Here is a 24989-nt window from a genome sequence, read left to right on the forward strand (position 1 = left end):
AAAACAAAAGGGAAAGAGAGAAGAAAAACTACATCAAAAGCAAGCAAAGAGGAAACATTTAAGAGAGCAACGAGCAGTGGTTTATGAGCAAACAAACAACAACCAGACAGATGAATGACAAACCAAATGTGCCCACTCAGGGGGCGAGACGCCTAAGCACAGCCACGGAGCAAACAACACTATGCCGTGCATAACGCGTCCCGCACACTTATTTTTTATTCTCCTCCGGCTGTTGACAGATTCCCTGCACAGTAGTCTTTCGTGCGGGTTTCGGTGTAAACTCCAAGCCGCTGTACCGCGCCGCTCGCTTTGCCCGCTCAATATCGTCCTGCTTCACTGCATACCTATTTTGAAGGCCGCGATAGTGCTGCAGCTTTTCCCGTAAAATCGCGTACTCCTTTCCACTCAGCGCACACTCCGTGTCGCTCTCCAACTCCTTCAGCCGCTTGCTAAAAGAAAAATTAAAACTGCCGCTGGCCGACGACGCCGTCGTCGTCGCCGCACCGGCAGCACCGCACAGCAGTCGCCGTGAGATGCACCACATTTGCTTCTGGCCGGCCGTATATCTTGCAACGAACGAGTAAAGGGATAAAGCGCAACAATATATATATTCCAAATCAGTATAGGGGGCAGTTACAATGAGTGCATGCATTTATCACCATGATGGACGCAGGGATCTGTGAGAGTACGGCAACAATCGTTATTGCAAACACCTTAACAAAGAAAGATAGAAACGGCAAAGTAGAAATAAAATTGCATCCACCTTGTACGATCGACAGCCGGGTCTCTTCTTCTCACCCTCACCACTGCAAGCACCAGAGCACGTGTAATGTGGTTGTTGTTTTTTTTTATGTTTGTATGTCCACTACATTTTTTGGGTTAAATTGCCTTCAGGCTGCCCAGAAAAAAAACCGAGGGCCACACAACTTTCGTCTGCAACCATATCGTCAACCTTTTCGTTAGGTTAGGTTTTTAAAGGCCACATTATCCCATACGAGTGAACCACCGTGCCTCTTTTGCTGTCAAATTCAAAACGCCTCCCTGTGCTCCTTCCCGAAGCTGACTCACAAATGGACACCCGCGCAAAAGTGTTAGGAAAACAACCCAACAATAGCCAAGACTCTACACAAACGCCTATGGTGAACGGCAAAAACGAGAGGGCACGGGAGGGACAAATACGGGGGCGTGATAGAACGTCTCAGAAAAACGCATAACAAAATATAACATTTTCTCTTTCCCCCACCCCACCCCCACCCTTCACACTTTACCGAAAACCACAAGCACCTCATACCTCGAGAAACTCGCATATTTTAACAACAACACGGTCCACACTCAGCTCATTAGAGCAATAAATCCTCAATCACACGATGCAGCGTCCACCGTAGTCCAGAGCCCACCACCTTTGCCCCGCACCCTGCACTGCTCTTGTTTTCCCATTTCTTGTTTTTGTTTTTCTTTCATTAACATTTCGTTTAACGTGATGCTCAATGCTAATCAGGTAGTACGGGCCCGCTTAGACTTCGCCCCTTCCTGCTGCTGCTGCTGCTGCTGCTGCCTTGCGGCAGCCTCCAACTCCATGATCTCCTGCTGTATCTCCAGTAACTCCTCCTCTGTCTCCGCAGCCGACATTTTCGCTTCCAGTGCCACTAGACGGGCTTGAGTGCTGTCAACCACTTCGTGTGTGGCATCCGATGCAGTCACCGCAGGGACTGTCGTCGATGAGCCAACTGCAGCTGAAGCCACTTCCCCAAAACCATCGCCGCTACTGAAGTTGTTTGCAGCAGCAGCAGCAGCCGCCCGGGCTTCACGGCCACGTTTCCTCGGTCTTCTGCCGTTAACAGCAGCATCTCCATTAACTCCCGCTGTCTTGTCATTGCACTCACCATTTTTGCTTTGACCCCCACGGCTCTGTTCTCCAAGGCATCGCCACTCCTTCATAATTTGCTCAAATTCCTCCCGCATTGTCTCCACGTTGCGCCTGTCAACCTGCGTGACACGCTGGTAGTTGACAAGCTTTAGTTTGGGGCAAATAAAAACAACAAACGCCCGCAGCCGCACCTCACTTTCGCGCTGGGTCACTGGATTGTGTTCAATGGAGAGGATCTCAAGCTGCCGCCAGTGTGACAAGAACAACAAATCACGCAGCTCGCGAAAGTCGTTGTAATCCGCTAAAAAAGCCCGCATGTTAGGAAGCAGTGCGGCGCACGTCGCCTCGCTCACGTGCGAAAGGTGATTACGATGTACGATAAGAGACTGCAAACGAAGCATCATTCGCCTCCCCGGATCTACAGACACCGTTTCCCCCGCCATTGACGCCGTGCCCGCGCCAATACCGCTAGGAAAATACTCTAGGCGCACAAGGGGGTTCTGCGAGAGGTTCAGCACGTCAAAGCTGTCGTTCAGCAGTTGCAAAGGCCGCTCATCAAGCACAGTTAAACCGAGACCGCGGAGGTCAATCTCGCGCTGCAAAAGGGTGTTGGTAAACTGTGGAGCGCGGCGGATTATGTCCACCGTCAGTCGCATGAGTACTGTCTTGTGCGCTCTTTCCTTATCAGAAGTAATTTATGAATTTATGTTTATTCAGCGTGTTGGTGATAAATTTTATGTGTGGAGCGTATCAGGCACGCAGCGAAGGAGAAAAAGAAGAAGTGAATTGCAGACGAGGACGAGCGCTGCGCGTTGCGGCAGCGCAGCGAGAAGGCACATAAAGAACACGTCAAAAAAAAAAAGCGTGAGAAATCAGAGTACGTAGCAGCAGCAGCAGCAACAACAACAACAGAAATGAACAAAATCCCGAGTTGTCACGCATGACCCATCTCGCTTCCAATACCCACCGACAACAGCACTCAATGACACACTCATCGTCGGTAGTCTACGCAGTTCCCCCCTTTTCACTGTGATGTCGAAGGATGCGACGGTATCCCTTCAACCCTCCATGTTTATCATACATGGGCTCTAGTGTATAATCTGCCATGGGCATCGTATTGGGTGTGATGCCTTGCGTAAATTTCTCGACGGGAACTAGCACTGGAATGTAATAAGCAATACCAAAGGTTATGAGCAGTAGTGGGCCCAAAAAAACAAATTCGCGGACACCTAGTGGAATGCGCGTATTGTAAAACGTCGCCAAACGAAGTAAATGCGGATTTTTCTTTGGTGGGGGCACGGCATTGGCAATACTGGGCTTTTTTGCGGCGGTAGTGTTCTTGCCACTTCCTCCAGCGCCGTCACCGCTGCCGCTCGTGCTATCAACTGTCATTGAGACAATGCTATTCTTTTTCACTTCCTGTGGACGTGTTTGTCCCCCCCCACCCCCCACCACACCACACACACTCTATATATAAACATATAAATACAAATAAAAAAAAAGAAGACAATAAAAAAATGTGCCGGGCACAAATGATCATGTTTCGTCTCTAACCCTGCGGTCAGTCAAGCAATAAAAGGTGGAAAGATGTTCCCGTAATGAACGGTGATCCCCCTTTTTTTTTCTTTTGTTAAGCGGGTCACAGTTCTCAAGCTTTCAGCCATTTAAGATCATTTTATTCAGCTAAGGTAAGTTACTCACACGAGCCTATAATTAGTATTACTATATAAATATATATTGCATGCCCAGATCCTTAAAGAACCAGGTATACATTGCCGTATCTTGATTCCCTTCGTCTAGCTTTCAGCGTTCACGGAGGTCCAGCGTGACGCTGGCCTGCACATCGCCTGGGCCTATCACAAATGACTCAGAGGCGTGCGTGGCAACGCGCACCAGTTGTATCATCAACTTCAGGGGTTCCGTTGTGGCTGCGCCTCCTGTCAAAGCAGCGTCGCTGTTCTCATCTTCACACAATGTGAATACAATACAGTTCCTCCACTTTCCCCCTGCTTCCTCTTCCTCTACCGCTGGCAATGACACACCCTTGTTCCTCAAGGGGATAACGCAGGAAAGCGCGGTCATTTCATCCAACCCACCTTCCTTGTGCTGTTGTTGCTGCATGTCATCCTCACACCCCATAAACAAGTAAAGGACAAACGGATCGCGTCTGGCTCCGGTCAACGGTACCACAACACGTGCAGGAAGAAGCGTGTGGGCCGCAAACAAGACAGATAACGCTGCCGTTGAAATTTGCAGAGCAGCACCCTTCTTCTGCTGCTGTGTCAGAGCCGAATGCAACGCCTGAAGATTGGACTGAGTGTAGAGAAGAATCGGATGTTGCAGTACCGCAACCTCATTACAACGACGACTTCCATCATCATGCCTGCCCGTATCGCCAAGGGTAAGAGCAAGCCACGCACGCCGTGCCCCCTCAGCAAGTTCTTGCTTTTTACGACCTGGATTCACTGTATTCTTTCTATTTTTGCCACCTCTTGCAGTATCCTTATATCCATGTTCTTGTTCTTGAAGAGCTGCAAGAGCGAGGTGGTAGCTGTGCAGACATCCTCCCACACATGGGAGCTCCTCCGCCCCAAATACGGTATTGTTTGGTCGCAACTGCGAGGAGCACTTGCTGCTATCGCTTGAACAATCCTCCACGAGTGTTGTGCTAGTTGCGGCCTCCATAATAACAAGGTTGCGCGCAAACAAGCGAGGACCCTCCCCTGGAAAGAGAGCACGCTGCGTAAAAATATGCCGCAAAGACTGAGCAATACAAGGCATTTGTAGCATACCGCCACAGAGTACCACAGCATCGATAACGCCATCATCTGCTTGTTGTAAAAGATGAAGATATTCCGCAAGAACCCTTTCAAAGGATTCAACAAACTTCCATTCCCCACGCAGCGCAGCGTCAACACGAATACGCGAAAACGTCGCGGTGTCGCGCATGTCAATGCCCTCCGCCAATGCCTCAACCTCCACCGGCACTTGGGCCGCCTTGCTCAGGGCCACTTTTTTGTCCTCTGCAACAAGCAACAACCGTCGCTGGGCACGAAGGGGAAAATCGTCCAGTGACTGATAACCCAAGACACGGCGCTGCTGTTGTGCAAAGGCCGTGGCAAGACGCTCGCGGAGGGCCAAATTGACGGCGTCGCCACCACTGCATGCAGCAGCAGCGAAGCCAAACTCCGCCCCTCGCGAATTCACCCCGGTCTGACAAGCGCGAAGAAAAAGAGGTTTTGCTTCATCTACAAGACAGCCACCTTCCAGGCGAAGACGAGTCAGTGACACACCCAGCGCACCCCAATCCACGATAAGTACACGTGAATATGGCCACGGTGAGGTAATTGTGCCGCCAGTTCCCACCCCGTATGACATTGACGCGGAAGCAGATAAAAGGAAGTAGCGGTCCGCCATGGGATGAGACGGATGTGGGCGGCATGCAACCGCGTCCATCGCCAACAATGCCGCCTCGTCTGAAAAAAGAACTGACACATGCGCTGCAACGGCGCCCAAATGGGAAGTGAAAACCGCATTCCGCACCCACTGAACCACATCTTGAGAGGCATCGTCTACATTCCCCTGCAAAATCTTGGAGGACGCTACTGCCCCCATAAACAAATACCGCGGTACCACAATCGTGAGAATAATCTTCGATATCCCCGCCTGTTGCGGCAACTTCCCCTGTGGAGATGATTTTTCATCAGTAGCTGCCAGTTCACAGGCCGCATCCACTGTATGTTTTTTTATGTGGTTAAAGAACTCCACCAGCATGTCTTCTGCGTTAACAAAATCATTATTTTCCTCCCCTTCATCACTCTGGTTTGGGGGGAAAAAACCCAGGCGCCCCGCCTTATCACCCTCTCCAGTTACAAGTGGGCAATAACCCTTGTAGTGCTTCTTCGCGGCTTCTTCGATTCCACGCTGAAGAACCAGAACAAAATTCTCCTCCACGGTACTGCCACTATTGCCCTTGTCAGCAGCATCATCGTTGTCATAGCGTTGCTGGCGCCGCTGCTGCTCAGCAACGGCAGCAGACGCAAACAGATACGGCACCACAACATCCGGTGTCCGTGGGTACAAGGCACGAGCATCATCACCAAAGAGAACCTCCTCATTGCCTGCAAAGGCGGCCATCACTGGTGTTGAGCGGTGACCAGCGGAGTTGATGGCAACTTTAATCGGCGCGGCCGTCTCTGCTCCAGCCGCGACAGAAGCAGCTGTAGTAGTGGCGGCGGCAACGGCCACCACAGCGCTGCTGGAACCCAGCGATATGCTGACTGCGTACATCGCAGACTGTTCGTATTGCCTCTTGAAATACCCCCTTCTTGTAGGTCTGGCAACTGAAAGCAAACCCGTGAACACGGAGACAAGCAAAGAGTACCTCCTCCTCAAAGAAAGAAGGAAAGAACAACGGCAATCACAGAATGTAAAATTACATTAAAAAGTAATCAAGAGGTTTAAAGGACAGCAGATAACACAGTTGATAGCATGCGTCACGTGGTAAGTTTAACTCACATGCATAAGAGACACACGTATACACAAATAAGCAGGGAGGAAAGTTACTGACACGACCTACCAGCTTGAGGCAATATAAATTAAACTAAATGAACGTATTGAATACAGTGATAAATAAATGACCCCTTCAGTTTCAAAAGAAATAAGTAGAGGAGTTCTTCTTTATTGCCTGTCATGTCTTATCTCCTCAGAAAATCCAAGTTGTGCAAGAGAACAAGCACACAACAATAAAACACGGAAACAACTAGAAATAATAATAATAATAATAACTTGTTCTCTACAATCCATGTCAGCATCCTCGCCTACACTTCTCCTTCACGTTCCTGCCCCAAAGCATCAATGCTCTCCAACTCCTGGGTGATATTGTCCAAGAAGGCAGCAATGTCGTCCACCTCCGCGACCACCTTTACAGCATTGACATCCATCACGTTTGTCACATTTTTTACACTATATGACTGCAGCTGAGGCCATTGTTGTTGTTGTTGTTGTTGTTGCTGCTGCTGCTGCTGGAATTTCGGTGGTGGTGACGACAAACGCTTCAAAGGTAAAGAATTTACTGTGTCCTGACCTGCGTTGTGTGTGTCACTTTCAGTATGCATTTTGGGCTTTGGCTCAGCAAGACCAAGCTCCACTAAAACGTCATCGTCATCAAGGGTATCACCGTTGTCACGATTAGGATTCATTCGGTTATTATCAGCAGGGCGAGTATCTCGATTACTTGTGTTTAGCCCCTGAGCACCATGAAGGCTTCGACGATATGCTTCAAGGGCTCGTTGTGTCTGTTCATGCTGCACCAGCTGTTGCCGCAACAGTAAACGCGGCGAGGGTGCCACGACTGCGGGTGAATGATGCGACGCAGATGGAGAGCGAGAGGTTGGCGACGGTGGCTCAAACCGTGCCTGATGCTCCAGCGAGGCAACCAGCTCACGCAATTGCTCCTCCTGCTTCTGTAGTCGTCGCTCAAGGGTCCTAACAACGCGTCCGTGTTGCTCTGAGAGAGACTGCGTTTGCTCCTCTACAAATAGACGCTGACGTTTTTCCTCCTGCAACATGCTGCGGAGGTTTTCCACCTCCGTAGTCTGCTCACCATGGCCGTCACCACTATTGCCATTTGAAGCAGTAGCAGTACTAGTAGTAGTAATAGTAGGACGTGCGCCATAAGGAGCAGCCGGCGAATACGGACCCGAGCGAGACAGGGTTCTAAGATCCATGTTTCTGCTGGACAATAAAGCAGGAGAATGCGGGCGCTCTTGCAATTGCAATCGTTGAAGCTCTTTACGTAGTTTGGCAATGATTGAAGTTTGTTCCTTCTCCCTCTGTTCCATGGACGCAATCTTTGCTGCATAGTGATTTCCCACGCGTTTCACAATACGCTCAATCTCCTGCGCCTTTAGGGTTGCCTGCTGTTGAGAGTGTGGACGGGTCGTAAGGCCACCATCATTGATGCCATGCTGTGGCAGCTGCATCACAGGAGTAGAACCATCCTGCAAGTAGGCAGCTAATGCCTGGCTGATCTCCACCAACTCCAAAAGGAGGTTTCGCACCTGGTAACCATTCTCATTGGTGCTGCGCTGACTGTAGCTATTGGGATTACTTTCCGAGAACGCCATGCAGGAGTTGCCGTCAGTTAAAAAGCCCTTTCCCTTCGTAAAACTGACATGTCGTGCGTCAGAGGCGATGTCACCCACTGTTTTGGTGTTGGTGTCCATATTATAACCCCCACGCTGCCTCCCGCCGTTAGATGCTGCCCGCCTCCGCCCCAAGTGTGGTTCACTCATTTCTCTTCCACTTCCCGTTCGCCGCGCAGTACTTGATGCTGCACGACTGTTCGTCAACCGTCTTGGGTGACTGTAGGATAAAGCAGTGGTGACGGGTGCCGCCATTCCTTGTCTGCCACGCTGCGCCATGAAGGGCGATTGTGAATGCCGAGACACCGGACTAAACGGTGAGGTAAAGCGCTTTCCTGCATACATGCCCAACACCTCAAAAAAAAAACACACACCTAGTATTCAAAGTAAAAAGCAGAAATAAAGGAGGGGAGGGGGAAATGGTAGCGAGGGAGAACGTTGCTTTGTACCTCTGAGGGAGGGGAAGCACAGTGAAGAGTGAAAAGTAATTCACGCAAAATAAAATAAAATGGATAAGGGAGAAAGAAAAAGCTCCGCACACACAAGCAGACTTGTGTGTGCGCAACAAAGAAAGAAAAACAAAAAGCGAGGTAAGCAAAGAAACACATGTGCACACAATAAACGGTGACGTCAAGCAGAGAGCCCTACTGAAACGTGTTAATACCGCAGGCTTAGTGTGAAAAGATTAAAAGGTGCCGCATATTCCCTCCTCTCTCTCTCTCTCTCACTCTATGTATGAGAAGATAAACTATATAAATTTTTATGTCCTTCTGTTGGTCAGTATTCTTCGCCCTTTCCTTCTTATTCTATCCGCCTTCCTCGTTCCGTCGCTCTCCATAAGTTCCCACGGCGTCCTACACATGTAAGTTTCACCCAGGTGCGTGGAGTGAGGAAATAAAAAAAAAAAAAAGGGAGCCGCTCACTCTCCCTCCTTCTTGTGTTTCTTATGCCTCTTGTGGTGATGGTGGTGATGGTGTTTCTCCTTCTTCTCCTTCTTTGACTTCTCCTTCTCTGACTTATCCTTCTTTTGGCGGGAGCGTTTATGCCGTCTCATTTCATAATCGCTGTCGCCATCATCATCGTCGCTCTCTTCCTCTTCCTCCTCCTCGGCCTCGTCTTCCTCATCCTCATCCTCATCCACATCCTCATCGTCGTCATCGTCGTTATCGTCATCATCGACCGACAGACCAATGCGCCGCACCGTCACCTTCTTCCCAAGGTACTCCAATAGATCCGCCTTTTCACGCTTGTCAAGGGCGGAAAAAACAAGTTTGTTCTCCGCTGCAGCGCTGACACGCCCGCCAAATTTTCCGTAAACCACCATTTGGAACGTTGCGCTGCCTCCTGCCTCATCTACCTCCACATGCGTGATTTCGCTCAGCAGGGCACGTGTCACAGGACGATGCAAGAACAGGAGGGCTGACTGCAGAACGAAAAGAAGTCCATGAGCACCGTGGTGCAAGCAGCGCAGTACCGAGTTTCCCTTGCTCGTTTGGTACTCCCTGTTAAAGCCACCAAGAGCCGTCACGCCCGTTAACGCCTTCAAAACCCGGATGAGGATTTCACTGACACGTCCTGACATCATTGGCGCGAAAGTATTCCTGATTACCTTGCCGCCCTCCGCGCCATTTGCAGCGTTGCTCTGGTTGTGGGGCAGGGTGGCGAGAAGGCCGTCAATCTCCTCCTGCGTTTCCAGCTGGCACCGCCACGGGTGCTCTTCGTCAAGGGAAAAGCCAGCGGGGCAAGAAATAACAAGGTGGTTGTACGTCGTGGTACGGACCTTCAATGGATTGCGCAGAATCACAACGACGTATTGTGCAAGCTCCTCATTCTCCTGTTCCCCAGCACCGCTGTCAGGAATATCACAGAGATACAGTTGCACAACATCGCTAAGCGGCACAGAGACCGCGACGCCACCATTCCCTGTCGCCGCACGCTTCTTGTCCTCCAGTATTAAGGAGTAGTTCGAGAGAATCAGCTTGTAGCGCCCAGAAGGGTACGAAAGGGTGAGATCGTCGAGCACCGCGACAACGCGTTCGTCCCTGCGAGGTCCCCCAGCCATCATCATCAGCAACTGGTTATCCGCCCCCGCATTGAAAGCATCACCAACAGCACCAAGAAGTCGAGACTGATGTTTTTTAATCGCGTCCTGCGTTTCGGCAAGTATCTCACGCCCTGCTTCTTCCGTCTGCTCGTGACCGACGCATACATTGGGGATCGCAAACCGGATAGAGGTCAACTCTATAGCCACACCCCCACCACCCTGAGTTGTGGTAACAGAAGACTGTGGACGTAAGGAAAGTGAGAGATCGTTCTTTGTCGTTGCTGAGGCACTTGCGATGGAAGAAACAGGAATCTCAATAATGGGCTTCCCCACCACATTGGGAGGTGTTCCACTGCTGTGGTGCTGTGGCTTGGGCAAGGAGACAAGCTGTAGCACAACCTCTGTATCACCATCCACGCTAGCACCATTCTCGTCACCTGTTTTCTCCTCCTTCTTGACATCCGCCAGTTTCTGCTGCGGTTGCCGAGTGGCCCATCTGAGAGCCCCCCAGTTTTCAACGGGTAGTGTAGTGGTGGCCGCCGTAACGCCGGTCAAGCTGGACATAATGCGGTGTGTCCTCCGTCAATGCAGGGGAGTTCCGTTGGAGTTACCAAAATAAATTAATACGAAAGTGTGTGCCTGTGTGTGTGTGTGTGTGCAGTGACGATGATAGTGGGGGTGGGGGTGGGTGACGCAATGTACTCTCCGTGCCTCTATTCCTTCGCCTCTTATTCCACGTAGAAGAGCGGAGAAGAAAAATAACAGACACATGACAAAACTGAGTCGCCAAAACAGGTAATGGCAACGCAAAAGCTAAATGTAACAGACGCACAAAAGATCAATGCAAAGCACAGGAGCAGAATATATTCGTTATGACCCTTGTACGTGTAAGCCATTAATGACAAACAAGCATAAGCAGAAAAGACAACAACAACAAAAAAAACAACAACAATAACAACAACGCTGCCGTAAGATATAATCTGCATACATCACAGCATTATCGTCAGATAAGAACAAAAACAAACAAACTCCGAATTTCACGCCCAATTCAACAATGTTGTCGCTCGCCCTCACTGTCACCCCTTATTTATCAACATTTAATAAGGCTTCAACGACACTGCACATCTCTGCATCTCTGCATTTTAACAATGGAAACCGACAATCACAACTGTCGCCAGAACCACTAGTAGAAGCAGCCAACATAGGACATGAATAGAAGTATGCATGTTATGCTGAGACTTCAGCAGTTCTGATGGCATTGAGAGTGTCTGGAGTAGCATCAATGGCAAATCCTCTATGTCACCCAAGGGTACATGCAACATGTTGCGGTAAAGGCGGCGAACCGCAGGATCCACATGTCTTGGTCGCAGCATCCAACAGCTTCTCGTCGACTGCGGCATTATAACCCCCAAAAACCACGATGGTGGCCACAACAGGGTCCACCAAGACCACCCCCGCAGAGTCGAGCACTGCTTCGCAAATTCCAACAGCGCACCAGAGGACCCTAACAAGGTCACCGCGTCTCTTGTGAGATATTTCTCGTAGTGGTGTTCAACCCATCCAAGTAATTTGACAAACCGCCGACGAACACGCACCACATTGCTCTCCTCATGACCTTCCTCAACATCCCACTCATGGGACTTCTCCCCATCCCATCCCCTGTTACTCTGAGCCCATTGTTCACGCAGGTCCTCGTGAGAACGAAGAAAAAGGTCAAAGGCATTTATCCAACGAATTTGGGCCTCTTCTGAGATGAGCTCAAAGGTACGTATCCGAGCTTCCGTTGCCCCACATTCTTCCTCCGTACTTCCCATTTCATCATTCATTCTGTGCTCTTCTTTACTTGAGGGCCTTTCTGCAGGATCCATCGTCACCAACACAGCTGGTCGCGGATCAACGCTCGTGTCGTTAAAAAGTGTGTCCGTCTCCCTCCTTTCGTACATCTCCTCAACCAGCTCACTGTCTTCATCCCCACCCGTAACAGAATTCTGAATAACTCTATCCCCGTTTTCCAAACCACCTTCGTTATCAATGCCTTTGGGAACCGCAACGGCCTTTTGAGCGTGTTCAGAAGGAATTGGAGTTGAGGTTGAGGAGAGAACGTCGTCTCTTCTTTTGCCTCTCTCCTGAAAAAGTCTTATAGGTTGCCTCATAAAGCACCAAAGACCACGAAACAGCGGTAGTGAGTCAATGACATTGTGAAAATCATCATCATCTTCCTCCGTTTCTTCTTCTTCATTTTCTTCTTTCCTTGCACCATTAGACATTTGCGTGGCATTCAGAGTCTTGTTTATTGAATTTAGTCGCCACAAGACAACAGTTTGCCACTCCTCTTCGTGTTCATACCAATATTTCATCTCTCTCAGGATATTTCGCGGCAATGCACCATAATTATCCGCGAGTATGGGGTCATACATGTTGGAGGAGTCAGTAGTACTTGCGACAAAGTCTCGCAGTATAGCCCTCACATCTTCTTTGGTAGGTGCCTCTGTCGAATTGGTTTGTCTCCCTTTTTTAGTACTTTTGTTCGTCGATGTCGAGAAAGATCTGAAATTATGCGACTGTCGGTTTACTGTGTGTTCTCGGTCGTCATGGGTGGTCTGCAAAGGGTCAAAGTAAAGGAGCGCAAGGGTGTGTCGTCTAAGCAGGATAGAACGCAGTAGATGACTGCTGTCTCCCGAGAAGAAGCCATTTTCATTGGGGTCGTTTCCCAATGACGTTCCTGCGACCGCGGCTCCCAGTACCTTGTGCATCCTATCCACCCCGGAGATGGTAGAAGATGTTTGATGAAGATGCGCCTCATATAACGGCGCCATCACCACATCCTGATACTCCAGCAAAAGCTCCTCAATCAGGCTCGAAAGACGAATAAGCTCCCGCGTGAGTCGAAGACACGTACGACGCTCATCGTGATCCGCAAGTTTGACCTCCTGCGCAACAATTTGTCCACTCGCAAGCACCTCTGTGTACCGTGTAATTTGTTGCGTCTCCCGGGCATTTTTGGAACTGCAGCTTCTGTCACGCCAGTCCTGCTTGAACGCAAGCCATCGCACAAAGAAGGGTGTGGATTGGCTCTGCTCATTAACGGCACCACTCCGCCTTGAAAGCGCCCATTTCACTACTGCGATCGCCTCACGAGCATAACGCAGCAGTCGACTCAGATCGGCCTTGACGTGTGCTGCGGAAAATCTAAGTAGTGGTTTCCAATGCCGCTCTTCTTGTGACGCAACATCAGCATTCCTAACATCCTCCTCACAATTATCATTTTTATATATGTTCTCCCAATTTTCGTCCTCATACTGCAGAAAATCAAGAGGGACACCATCAAGCAAACGACGCCGCGCGCTAAGAGTTGACTCGGGATACATGTGTTCGCGTCTCACATGTTCTACGCGTGTTACAATCATTTCGTGTTGCACCGCCACATAGCGCGCAAGAAGCTCCTCAACAGCGACTGTCATATCCTTCAGCGTCACACGGACGGGCGGCGCTGATCGCGTCGCTTTCACCTTCACTGTCGCAGACGCTCCACGGTTTGCGTTCCTTATGGCACCTGACGTATGCGGTTCTGTACGCCACTGTCTTAGCTGCTCCAATGCGCGAGTAACGCGAACTACAGTCTCTCCAGGAGACGATTCATACCAGCGTTCTCCATCCCACACTCCCATCAGTACACAGAGGGACAGAGCCAAGGTGAGGATCACCAATAACACTACTCCCAATACCACGACAACGCGCAGCAGACCCTCAGGAAATATGCTACAAGCACAGACATGACAGCGAGACCACAAGGTACTATCCGATTCACGTTGTCTTCCACGGCGTTTTCGGTTGATGATGGCCACTGCACTACCTCGCTGCAGCTGAGAGGTGCTATTATTTTTTGAATCCCCGTGGCGTTGGGCATTAGTGGTAAGAGGCACGTTCACGCCCACTGCACCGCTGTTTCGCCCATCGTTCCCTTCTTCACCGTCGTCACGAATGTTAGAAGGTCTCCTTAAACGTCCTGTGGAGGAGGAGCTCACTAAATCGTCTTCTTGACGCAAGACGTTACAAGAGGCTGCCTGTGGACTTCCAACAGTTTTACCTCCAGGCTGTAAAGGGCTGCCAAATTTGGCAATTGTGTTTCCACCAACGGGTGAAGCTTGGTTGGCCTGATTGCAGTTTGCCAAACTACTATCGCTATTGGTACCAAGTAGCAGGGCCCTTGCAGTGTCACCAAGGCCCATAGCGTTGGTAGTTGTAGTCACATCAGTTTTCGATTCAGGGGACCCCGTTCCAGTCACTATGTCTGAGTTGGATGCAGAGTCTTTGAGCTCCTGGAGCTCCTTGGATACTTCTACAATGTCCATAAGATGGTAAAAATAATGTTTACCACCATTATTAAGCCGGGAAGTAAGGCGCTTCCCTCGTTTCAGCTTGAGTACTAGTACCGAGGTTGGTTCATCCTTAATGTACTTTGTGGTCACACGAATCCACTTCACGTTTTCCCAAACAAATTCTACCTTCAACAGATCGCTGGTGAAACTACAACCAGAGGCATCCGCCGTGAGAATTCCCTGAAAGCCCTGGTGGGTGCATGCGTGCCGCACCGGTTGAGCTTGCCACTTCGGTGACGTGGTGTCCTTGGATTGTACCCCATCTGTTGACATTTATTGCCACAACGATCACGCGCACGACGCTGAACGTGAAACAAAAAGAGGAAGCAACGGAAAAAAAGGACGGGTGTAGGATGGTTAGAAGTACTGTGACTCCACACAACTCCTTCGGCCTGGCGGTTTGTCGTGAGACTGTACGCCCCTTTGCGTCCCTCCGTTTATCACAAAACACCCTCTTTGACACGTCCACAGAAAAAGTTTTGAAAAACTCTTTCTCTTTGTCCACTCTTGCAGTCCCCTCCCCCCCCCCCCGCTCGCACCACCTTGTCAGTTTTTCCCTTGCTTACTCGCTTGAACAGGTGCAGAAGGAAGGCAAAAGTCAGAATAATTTCGTCCTGTATTATACGTATCTTATAATATAGTCTGTTTTTGTTATTATTTTCCCTTCCTTGTATTGCTTTGTGTATTGACCTTTATCCCTGAACACAGAAGCCGACGCACTTTGTGTTTCTACTTCTGTGAGAAGGGTGACGCAGCAAGGGGAAAGAAGGCAACGCAATGCCTAGAAGGGATGGAAAGGCGATAAAACCATGAGAGAACGTGCAACGTCAGACGAGCGCATGCATCCATGCATAATTCGAACGAGTATTATATTGTAGTACGTCCTTCACTGAATGGTGGGGTGCAACAGGTCATACAACCAAACAAACAAATAAACGAAAAAAAAAGGTCATGAAACCATTCACCGATGACCTGTTCCCTGCCTAATTAAGAACACGTGTCAACATCCTCAACGAAGCCTGCACTAACAGTGATGAAGAAACAAAAGAAACGACACATTTTTTTATTTTTTTTTAATGAAAGATGAGTAAGAAGAAAAGGAACAAACTGTAAAACAGAAACAGCAAACAACAGGGGATGGCGTGCCCTTCGAAACTAAATCATTCCCCCTGCTGTTCCCAAGCTAAATCACACACACGCATATATATATATATATATATATATATATATGACTCGAAAGTCAAGAAGAAAAGCGCACGTCGCGTCGTGCGAGCATGACGATCGTCTTCGTTGAGGTGTGCGTAACACGAGTAGGCTTCTTTGGTTGCACCTCCATCATGCTCAGTATTCTCATTCTCGGTGATCGAGGAACCTTTTGGCTCAGTTGAAACAGTAGATAATTCCTCCCCCTCTACTTCCTCCTTCCCCCCCAACTTCACCCCGTCCACGTCGGTCTGTTTTCGCTGCTGTTCAGGATGAGCGGCTTCTCGTATTCTTTGTTCATATTGCTCTTGACTTTGGCGCAGTATCTCTGTATATATACGGCGGGCATCCATGGAAAAGTGCCCCTCTGCAGTACGAAGCAACGGCGCTAAACACTCGTCCTCGCCCTTGTACTGTTGTTGTGGCGCGCCTGTGTGCCACCTTGGTTCTTCCGTGACGTTTTCGTTTTTCACTGGCGCATCAGAAGAAGGAAGTGGTGGCGGTACGGTGGCAACGATAAGGTCTGCATTAAACTGACTCTCAGCCAGTGATACAACCACGTCCACTGAGTCATCATCATCATTGCAATTACTGGTCTCCATTTTCGGTTCATTGGTTTGACTCTCACCATGTGCGGCGCGCCACGAGAGATCATTGACAGCAACGTGCGACGTCGCTCCGCCGTTACCTGTCTCTTGTACCACTCCTATGCACGTTGATGGTGTGTACCTTCCAAAAGTAACCTCAACATCGTCGCCGCCGTGAGGCGCATCGTCATGAGAGGTCACATCACGCTCCCCTGTTCCTGTCTCCCGTATAACGGCCTCATTTCGAACAGCGTTAGCCACACCACTCATGCACTGGTGTAGCATACGCTGCCGATGTTGTATAGCTGCTGCCTCCTCAAAAAGCTGTTGAAGTGAAAGCCCTTCAAGGGACTTTGAATGACATTTATTACCCCTATTATCAGGCACGCCTTCACTCTTTTCAACGTCGCTGTATGGGCTGAACCCCTTGTCATACATGGAGTGTTGCTCCGCTTCTTTCCTCTCTGTCTTCCCCGTCGATGTGGTTGTATGCGATGATGACGAGCTGCTCCGGTACTTACGCCACGGCGTCTTTCCATGGATTCGTTCCCCTGCACCACCTTGACTATGACTACGATCTCTCTCCATAGTTCTGCCGTACCTCCTCGTCTCACGCAGAGATTGGTGCCGCTCTGTTTGGGCGTGCACGCTGGTGTCAGTCATCGACCGATTGCTGCTTTTATCCCCGCCGTTTAGACAGTACTCACTGGGACGAAACCTACGTGGGCTATAAGACAACGTGTCCTGTTCACGCATGGCGGTCATTCGCTCCTTTACGGCGTTCTCACGAAGTAAATTCGCCCGCGTCTTGCGTGGTGGTATTGTCTCCATCCCATTTGTTGGTGTCACCTGAACGAGTCCGGTAGAGTCCGTCAGATGTGTATGAGTCCACGCCCCACTCAGCGACAACTTCTCCCGCAGTTGGCGTTCAGCTTGCTGGAGAGATTTCTCTTCCCGCTCAATATACTCCAGTGCGGCCTTTCGCTGTGACACCGCCTCTCGACGTCTAAGAGCGGCTGCACCGTAGGCAATCTCCTTTTGCCTCTTCTTCACACGACGCGCGACACGCCTATTCGACTCCACAAGGAGGTTTAATTCCTGTCGCAGACACGTTGCCTCCTTGCGTTGATCAATGATAAGGCGGCGATCTTGTTGAAGTTGCTCTTTTAGGCGTGACACATCTTCCTGCATGCCCCTCTGTCGATTCTGTGAGGCGAGGAGAGCCGTCTCAAGGGCTCGCGCCTGTTGCAGCAGTGTCTCCCTCATTGTCAAGATGCTACTATTCGACGTTAATGTTGACAAAGCTGAAGTGTCACGCTCATCCTTTGAGGAACAAGCAAGGTTGGTGGTAACAGCGCGATGATCCGGCAAACCTTCGCTTCTTAGTCGATGCAGCAGCATTGGCGTCAGGGCGGCAACGGCACGTTGAAATCGACTTTTACCTCCATTTTCCTCGCAAAAACTGCTGCTGTCACTGTGCGTCCGTGCGGCCGCTGGTGCACTAACCGTAGTGTTGGTAGTGTCCGCCGAGTCGCATACGTGTGATATGTCTTCCTTCCTCCAGTCGTATGAAAATTTACTTTTGTCCTTACGAGCAGGGCTCTGAATGCCACAGACCCCATTATTGCTGCTATTGCTGGCATCAATGGAGTTTGTTGTTGCCGTTGTACATTCAAATTCTCGACTAAACGACACATTGATTCTATTCTCGGCATCGGCCACGATATTGTCAAAGGCGCTGCTAGGAGCAAAGATCTTGGAGGAGGCAGTGGTAGTATTGTTGCTGGTGGTAGGGGTGGAAGAACCGGTCACCACCACTGCCGGTCGAAGCTGCGCAGCCGCAGCTGCAGCCCTCATCATCATGCCTTTTGCACTGCGTGATCGTTCAGACTTTGAAACTGTGCTGGTCACACCGTCCGAGGCGGGAATCGTTTCCCTACCCTTCCTTGCCACTGAGCTGGTACTACGCAGCTGAGTTTCCAAGAGATCTCTGGACCTATCCGTACCCCCATGGGAGTTCACAAGCTTTGGTTGCTTGACTTGGCTTCTCTCTCGATGCCTTTCCTGTGACGCCCTGTTCTGTGAGCTCACGCCGGAGAGTGAAGCTTTGGTGCTTCCCACCGGGGTGATTGATTTATCAATGTCTTCTACGACCTGTTCGAGAACCTCCCGCATGGCGTTCATAAGCCCCTCCCGCGCAGCATTCACATCTATATCCCCATCCAATTCCACAACTTGTGGAATAATTTGCTGTAGCAGTGCCGCGTACAGCACTTGGGATAGTGTGCTGCAACGAGAACGCTGCTGACGCAAGAGAATAGTTTCTATTTGCTCAACACGTTGCTGCGCTACTTCGCGAACAATACGCTGCAGCGTAGCGCGCTTCTCTAACTCGTTTTCCTTCGTTTCATCTTGTAAATCAACCGCCCCAACATCAGAAAGAATCCAAGGTTGCAGCAGCAACTCAATAAATGTGGAAATGGTTGTTCGTGGGGCGTTTATAAACGCATCTGCAACGGGGCTACCATGCATATCAAGACGTTCTAGCCTCGGGCAAAACGTTGCTGCTGCAGAAACAGCTGTCAAATCAGACACCCCACAGTTTGCTGCCTGAAGGTGTGTTAACGCCTCCATCCCGCAGAGCACACCATTGAGTGCAGTTAAATGTGTATTGCCGTCCAATTGTAACACGGCCACTGCAGATGTTGTTTGGTGCAACCACGCTGTATTGCCCTCTTGATTAAATGCATGTGCCACAGCTGGGCCCTCCACAGCTTCTTGCCACATGGCTTCCACTCGATCACTCTCATCCAGCGTCAAACTCAGCGCGTTGTACGAAAGATCCAATTCCCGCAAGTAGGGAAATCGCTTTCGGCTAAAGAAAAGAGCCAACGTGATTGGACACGCTCGCCGCAGACGCTCCAAAGCCTTCTCCATCCTCCCCGACACAGCGACAGCGGGGGTTGCTGCTACCGAAGCTGCGCTTCCGTTGCCTTCACCTCTATTCTTGACACCACCTTCCATAGTCTCGGTGGGCATGAAAACACTCAGCGCATTGTGTGCAAGGTTTAACACACGGAGTGAGAACGGCATGGCGTCGAGCCAGCTGCAAAGATCGGGGCCTGCGCGGCTGCCGAGGTCGTTGTAGGCAAGATCCAGGTGGGCAAGGTTGTTGAAAAGGGTTCCAAGGCCAATGATGCGCTTAATGCGGTTGTTGCAGGCATTCAGCGACTGCACACGACTCGCGACAAGCACCTCCTCCTCCGACGCCCGCGCTTGATCAAAGCGCAGCTCGGAGATAGATTTGAAGGAGAGGTCTATGTTCATTCCCGTAAAGTAAGAAACTCACACCGCGGTGTGAGAGGGAGGCGGCCGTGGTGAAGGAGGGGTAAAAGCAAAAGCAATGTTGGTAGGCACGACACAGTTGCTGTCGGCCAACCTCTCTAATTCCTTGTTTCGCCCTCCGTCGTCAGACCGAAATGTCGCACACGCAGACTAGGAGTGAGAAGCCCCCAAAATTGGCAGCCCCGTCCAACCACACAAAGACCCTACTGGTACGTACTGCGTCCCTTCTATGCTCTTTTGCAATCTCGTTTTGGTTCTCCCCTAAAACCTTTTTTTTTTCTTCCTTCTTGACTGCAATATATATATATATATATATGTATTTATGTATTTTTGCGTGTGCTCGTGCACACACCTCTTCCTTGTCTGGATGTGCTACCCAGCCCGTTTCTCGTCTTTACCCCCTTTTCTTGTGCGTGTAGGTCAAAGGAGATGAGATAAATTTGTCAGGTGTGCGGAAAAGGGAGGAGTGAGGAAGGGGCGGGTTGTCGTCGAGGCTGCATCCACTGCCGCCAACCCAATGACAAGGGTAAAAAAAACCTCGATGGAGTATACACGACGCAAGAGCACTCCCATAGGATGGACGCATAAATAAAAAGTCAACAACAACATAAAATGCCAAGAACACACACACAAAACAAACAAAAAAAAGTAATAACATGTAACTACTTTACGCCCTTCTCTTGGGAGGAGAAGTGAAAACAAGAACAACAAGAGACATAACTTATGCTAGGAAGGTGCAAGTTCGTCATCTTCCTCGCCATCGTCGTCGTCTTTGCGCACAAGTTCCCACATCGCCTCGTCAGCTCTCCCGTATTGTTGCTGCGGCTCTAACGATTCAAGCAGTAATGCAACGGAATCCATCCACATGGAGCTTTTAAATGTACCGGCGATGTAGATAACTCCACTGCCCTGTCGCCAGTGAGCAACGTTAAACCCTCTTGGAACCTAGAAAGGTATCCCTGTCCAAGACACGGATGTCCCCCGTGTCCTCCTCCTCTCATTTTCCTCACGCTTCTTCATCTTATGAATCTCGTCATCTTCGACGCCGTCTTCATTGTCGTCATCGGGGGAGACTAACAGAAATTCATCACTCATTCTCTTTCTACATGCTGCAGGTGCAGACACTGCAGCGTCCAAAAAACACCGTGGTCAGGGAAGAACGCCTTGTACGCGAATTAAAAAATCGTCACCCGTGTCCGCCGCCAGCTTCTTCTCACGAACGTTCTCGCACACACTTGCCGGCCGCCTTAGTGCCATGCGCGATGGATGAAGCTGGGGAATCACCAGCACCGTCCTACTCCTGCTCCTGCGGCTGCTTCTGATGAGAATGACACCGATCCTCTTTGCCATTGGTAAGCATCACCGCTGCCACCACCTGAAGAAACTCCCCCTGACCACGCAGCCTGGGTCACTCGTCATCGTCCTCATGGTCGTCATTAACCACGTGGAGGGACCGTTTCTCTTGCAGGCCTTCCTTCTGATATACGTAAGTTTGCTGCAGCAAGCCCGCGGACGCAAGTACGCGTGAAATTGAGTAGTAGATGAGAAGAGAGACAGGCCCCATACGGTCACCTGTGAGACCTCACTCTGCAGGAAACGTACACTTCGATGGTATCACGTCACAGTGGACATTCGAGCCCTTTGCCACACTTCTTCCTGCTGTTGTCACCCTCTGCCGCAATTGCTTCCACATGGAAGTGGCGGAACTATTTTCTCTCTCCCTCTCTTCCTTCAACGCTTCTCTCTCTAGACCAATCACTGGGCCTACTGTCAACGCATCACGGAAATAACCGTCACGCTGTAGCTGCCTTTGGGTTCTCCAGGGATACATCGATTGTGCTTGCCTCTTGTATTGCTTCCCCCAGCAGAAGATGACGGGGAATATGGAAGTGTCCGGAAAAATAATGACGCATTTGTCCTGTCACCATCACGTATCGCAGGTGACGGCATCTACGCCATCTATAAAGCCAGAGAAATTGAGATGGAACAGGTGTAGGAATAGGAACACCGGGCCTTCAAGAATTTCTCTTCCATAGATACGGCATCTTTGTCCTTATTTATTGCGGGAGAACAATGAAGAGAAGATGACAACCGCTGCAGCTCTAGTCCGCTCTCGAGCGGAGATCCGCTTCTGTGACCACTTGTCTTCACAGAGGCTGCACTCTTCGCCCTGGCCACCAGGGCCTTGCTATAAGCAGCTTACTGCAAACAAATTCTGTGTGCAGCATAGCCAGCTTGCCATCAAACGACTATGAAGAATCCACTCCAATGAAAAACGGGTGGGGCAAGAGGGTCAACGTCAACGGGCGTGCAGTTTTGTCAGTATAAGCCACTGTCGATTGCACAGCCATGTCCACTAGAATTTGGCAAAATTGTTTAATGGGCAGCATCGGCAACCACAGGGTCTACGGTGACTGCGGCACCGTTCCCATCTCATCCTGTTGAAATTAACAAAGAGGAATGTGAACGCAAAACGACAAAATAGGTATCCGCCAGCAACACAGCTCCCGCGTTAAAACTTGTGGGATCCCCTTCAGTCTCACGGGTTTGCAAAAGCTATGAGCTGTCTGAACATGAGTGGCGTTCCTCCATCATCCCTCACGCCTCGACGTTGTACAGAAAGGCCGCCGTTAAATGTGACTACACAAAATCATGCAGTGTTTGTGCCATCGCGAGCCGTCGATGCGGATGCGCCTCGTCAATCTGTTTTTGTATCACTTGCCACTTTTTCTTCCTCTCCTCGTCGTCCTCATTCATATTTGCCCCATCTGAAAGCCTGTGTGATGAAGATGCACCAGGATCGGCAGCAAGAATGTAGCTCTCGTGCAAAAGTAATGTATAAACAATAAAATAACGTCGTCTGCGTCATAAATGGGGAAAGAGCCAAGACCAAAAAAAAAAAACCCTCATGTAATCATCCTCATTAACATCAATTCTATCATCCAAGAGCTTCGATTAAGGGTTCCGACAAACACGCGGCGCACCTCACTTCAATAAGGCTGAATACGGCATGTAAGGGAGTTTGTGAAACACAATGGTGTTATCCTCAAAAGCTGTACGACTTGTCAATTGACTCCACTTGTACATGGGTGCTGCTGCGAAGTAGCCTAAGGATTTCATGATCGTCGAAGCGGAGAAAGGGGATCACCGCGTCAGAAGACCATATTCACCTACACGAAGGCGGAAACCAGCGCGCGCCGCTCCCACTATCCATGCACACAAGCTGAAGCTAAAGAAGAAAACACTCTGCTGCAGCCTCAACCTTCCAGCGCCAATCGTGCAGCGCTACAGCAACCTCACTCCCCCCATAAAGCAATTTACTACCATTGCTCCTGTACTTACGCAAAAGCCATCGACGCAGCGTGACCCATTCACTGTTTACATCATGCTCATTATACGTATTGTCATTTTGATATCTTTCCACCTCTGCTCGTACCATCCCCCTCCGCTCCTGTTTCTCCATGCCTCTGGGCACAGCAAAGCGTTGAGGCGGCTTTGGTTCTGGTTTTCTATTGATGCTATGATCACCACCCACAGCGGATGGCTTATCGCGGGTGAAAAGTGCCTCATTTAACTTCCCTCTAGCTTCTGTGCCCACAGTTCCACCCGCAATAACGTCCAATACGCATTGAGGAAGACGACCAGGTGGAGGTACCACCAATTTCTTCTCCCATCCGTTAACAGGTACCTTTAGCACGGAGTCCGATGCTCAACAAATTCCACGGCATGGGTAAAAAAGCACCCATGCTTTTCCGTCATCAGGTGTCATCGTAGGCCTGACACTTCCTCTTGTAGGTGGTCGTCGTTTGGGGACCTGTATCTGTGATGGCTGTGGCGTCGGTATCTCTTATCTAGAGAAGAGTCCACCGCGCTTGCTATGATTGACCCCACTGTTAGCGGCGCCTGCACCTGTTTATCGTAGACAAATGATGCACCCAATTCATCCAAGTTTTTCGTTGCAGTTATCAGAAACATTTGGTTCAGCCCATATTTTGCTTTGCTCACTCACGAGAGAGACACAACCTCAGTCTTCTCTCGCCGCGTTGTCTACGCAATGTTTAATTGCAGCATTCACAACGCTGTAAGATGAAGTCAATAAGGTCGCGCGGTAAACCTAAGACATCACATTACAGTCTTCTGATAGCCCGCCGGCTTGAGATTTAACATGAAATGCAATACTCTCCGAATCAGAATCGTCAAATGGCGTCGCACGCTCCTCTTAAAACTCAAAGTTCCTCAACGAAAAAACGTTTGAAATGGAAGGCTCAGCAAAAGTTGTCTACGCTGCGCCGTTGTACAGCGGTTCAAAGTACTACTCTGCCACATTGTGCAAAGTGCGAGACGCGTTGCAGCTGCGGCTGCTGTCAGAGAGACGTGGGTAGAACAGCCGCATACCCATAGTGTACTGCGACCGCTCACTCATCCCCCTTGCCGGCCCCGATTCCTTCTGAACGCAAAAACTCAAACGCGGCTGACCCCTGTGCGGGTGATCTCACTGAAGGGAAAAAGGTGAATACATTTTTAAAAAAAAACTAATAAAACAGAAGACATTAAAAAAAAAACAAGAACGGACGTAAAACTCTTCACAGTCATACACACACACACGCACACGCACATACACCTGCAGTCAACGACAGCAGAAGCACAAATAGCAGAGTTGTCATGAGGGGGACCGTATGACTGAAAATGTAGTGTAGTCTGTAGATATTCACTATAAATTGCACGTTTCTCCTCTCGTTTGATTTTATTTTGTTTTCAAGCAGAAAGGAAACACGGCGCAAAAGGTGGCGCTCCCAGAAGTACGATACACGCACAACACGCGCATGCGCAAAGAACCAAAAGTGAATCAAGGCAAGGTGAACGTCAATCACAAAATAATCGCTGGATTATTGCGTAACAGAAGAGGATAGCGCTTCCCTGGGCGGAATTGACTTCCCCTTCCCAATCCCCACGCACCACGCAATACAATAAAAGGCGAAACGACAGCCTAAAACAATGGAAAGACAAAACGCATATATATATATATATATATATATATATATAAATTATGGTGGGGCGACTTCAAGACGAAGACCACAAACAAGCAAGCATTAGGAAGATACAATAGAGAAGTGAAGCGGCGGTCTTTATTTCCTTTTTTTTTCCTTTCCAAACATCGTGCACTGAGTCGTGTCCCCGGACACGCTCTCTCGCGCCTGCACACTCCGCTAAGTATCATTGCACATCAACACACAATGAACTCACTGAAATTAAAAGGCGTCGTTTTCCTCAGATGCAATGTGCCAGGGAAAATTTGACGTTTCATCACCCACAATTCAACCACTCCTGGTGGCTGTTTCTTGCTTGGTTGCCTTGTGTTTCCGTTGTTTGTTTATTTATTGGAAAACGAGGCGGCCCCTCTCTCCCCGTGCTCACACA

The 24989-nt window shown here is 49.7% G+C and overlaps 9 protein-coding genes across 9 annotated transcripts, besides 13 other annotated features; 1 reads left to right on the plus strand and 8 right to left on the minus strand.

Moving 5' to 3' along the window:
• Positions 1-208: 208 nt before the first annotated feature.
• TraAM80_00997 (uncharacterized protein) lies at positions 209-544 on the minus strand (the record flags this gene model as incomplete). Its single annotated transcript, XM_029378054.1, has 1 exon — positions 209-544. One exon carries the CDS (start codon positions 542-544, stop codon positions 209-211), a length of 336 nt encoding a protein of 111 aa, XP_029242141.1.
• A 950-nt stretch (positions 545-1494) lies between these two features.
• On the minus strand, positions 1495-2523 carry TraAM80_00998 (U2 small nuclear ribonucleoprotein 40k Da; the record flags this gene model as incomplete). Its single annotated transcript, XM_029378055.1, has 1 exon — positions 1495-2523. One exon carries the CDS (start codon positions 2521-2523, stop codon positions 1495-1497), a length of 1029 nt encoding a protein of 342 aa, XP_029242142.1.
• Positions 2524-2750: 227 nt separating this feature from the next.
• Positions 2751-2779: a microsatellite.
• Positions 2780-2872: 93 nt separating this feature from the next.
• On the minus strand, positions 2873-3259 carry TraAM80_00999 (uncharacterized protein; the record flags this gene model as incomplete). Its single annotated transcript, XM_029378056.1, has 1 exon — positions 2873-3259. One exon carries the CDS (start codon positions 3257-3259, stop codon positions 2873-2875), a length of 387 nt encoding a protein of 128 aa, XP_029242143.1.
• Positions 3260-3308: 49 nt separating this feature from the next.
• Positions 3309-3333: a microsatellite.
• Positions 3334-3340: 7 nt separating this feature from the next.
• Positions 3341-3385: a sequence feature (A-rich).
• Positions 3386-3670: 285 nt separating this feature from the next.
• TraAM80_01000 (uncharacterized protein) lies at positions 3671-6157 on the minus strand (the record flags this gene model as incomplete). The annotated part of the gene is made up of 1 exon (XM_029378057.1): positions 3671-6157. The coding sequence occupies one exon, from the start codon at positions 6155-6157 to the stop codon at positions 3671-3673; it is 2487 nt and encodes an 828-aa protein (XP_029242144.1).
• Positions 6158-6687: 530 nt separating this feature from the next.
• On the minus strand, positions 6688-8358 carry TraAM80_01001 (uncharacterized protein; the record flags this gene model as incomplete). The annotated part of the gene is made up of 1 exon (XM_029378058.1): positions 6688-8358. The coding sequence occupies one exon, from the start codon at positions 8356-8358 to the stop codon at positions 6688-6690; it is 1671 nt and encodes a 556-aa protein (XP_029242145.1).
• Positions 8359-8716: 358 nt separating this feature from the next.
• Positions 8717-8744: a microsatellite.
• Positions 8745-8932: 188 nt separating this feature from the next.
• TraAM80_01002 (structure-specific recognition protein 1) lies at positions 8933-10621 on the minus strand (the record flags this gene model as incomplete). The annotated part of the gene is made up of 1 exon (XM_029378059.1): positions 8933-10621. One exon carries the CDS (start codon positions 10619-10621, stop codon positions 8933-8935), a length of 1689 nt encoding a protein of 562 aa, XP_029242146.1.
• A 67-nt stretch (positions 10622-10688) lies between these two features.
• Positions 10689-10715: a microsatellite.
• Positions 10716-10981: 266 nt separating this feature from the next.
• Positions 10982-11019: a microsatellite.
• Positions 11020-11199: 180 nt separating this feature from the next.
• On the minus strand, positions 11200-14709 carry TraAM80_01003 (uncharacterized protein; the record flags this gene model as incomplete). The annotated part of the gene is made up of 1 exon (XM_029378060.1): positions 11200-14709. One exon carries the CDS (start codon positions 14707-14709, stop codon positions 11200-11202), a length of 3510 nt encoding a protein of 1169 aa, XP_029242147.1.
• Positions 14710-15348: 639 nt separating this feature from the next.
• Positions 15349-15383: a sequence feature (A-rich).
• Positions 15384-15596: 213 nt separating this feature from the next.
• Positions 15597-19553, minus strand: TraAM80_01004 (uncharacterized protein; the record flags this gene model as incomplete). Its single annotated transcript, XM_029378061.1, has 1 exon — positions 15597-19553. One exon carries the CDS (start codon positions 19551-19553, stop codon positions 15597-15599), a length of 3957 nt encoding a protein of 1318 aa, XP_029242148.1.
• A 314-nt stretch (positions 19554-19867) lies between these two features.
• Positions 19868-19899: a microsatellite.
• A 269-nt stretch (positions 19900-20168) lies between these two features.
• Positions 20169-20228: a microsatellite.
• Positions 20229-20313: 85 nt separating this feature from the next.
• Positions 20314-20342: a microsatellite.
• Positions 20343-22689: 2347 nt separating this feature from the next.
• Positions 22690-23145, plus strand: TraAM80_01005 (transferase; the record flags this gene model as incomplete). The annotated part of the gene is made up of 1 exon (XM_029378062.1): positions 22690-23145. One exon carries the CDS (start codon positions 22690-22692, stop codon positions 23143-23145), a length of 456 nt encoding a protein of 151 aa, XP_029242149.1.
• A 949-nt stretch (positions 23146-24094) lies between these two features.
• Positions 24095-24139: a sequence feature (A-rich).
• Positions 24140-24155: 16 nt separating this feature from the next.
• Positions 24156-24192: a microsatellite.
• Positions 24193-24583: 391 nt separating this feature from the next.
• Positions 24584-24614: a microsatellite.
• Positions 24615-24989: the final 375 nt, after the last annotated feature.

This window comes from Trypanosoma rangeli, assembly GCF_003719475.1.
Source record: "Trypanosoma rangeli strain AM80 chromosome Unknown Tra_15.4_contig_00019, whole genome shotgun sequence".
NCBI classification, from domain to species: Eukaryota; Euglenozoa; class Kinetoplastea; order Trypanosomatida; family Trypanosomatidae; genus Trypanosoma; species Trypanosoma rangeli.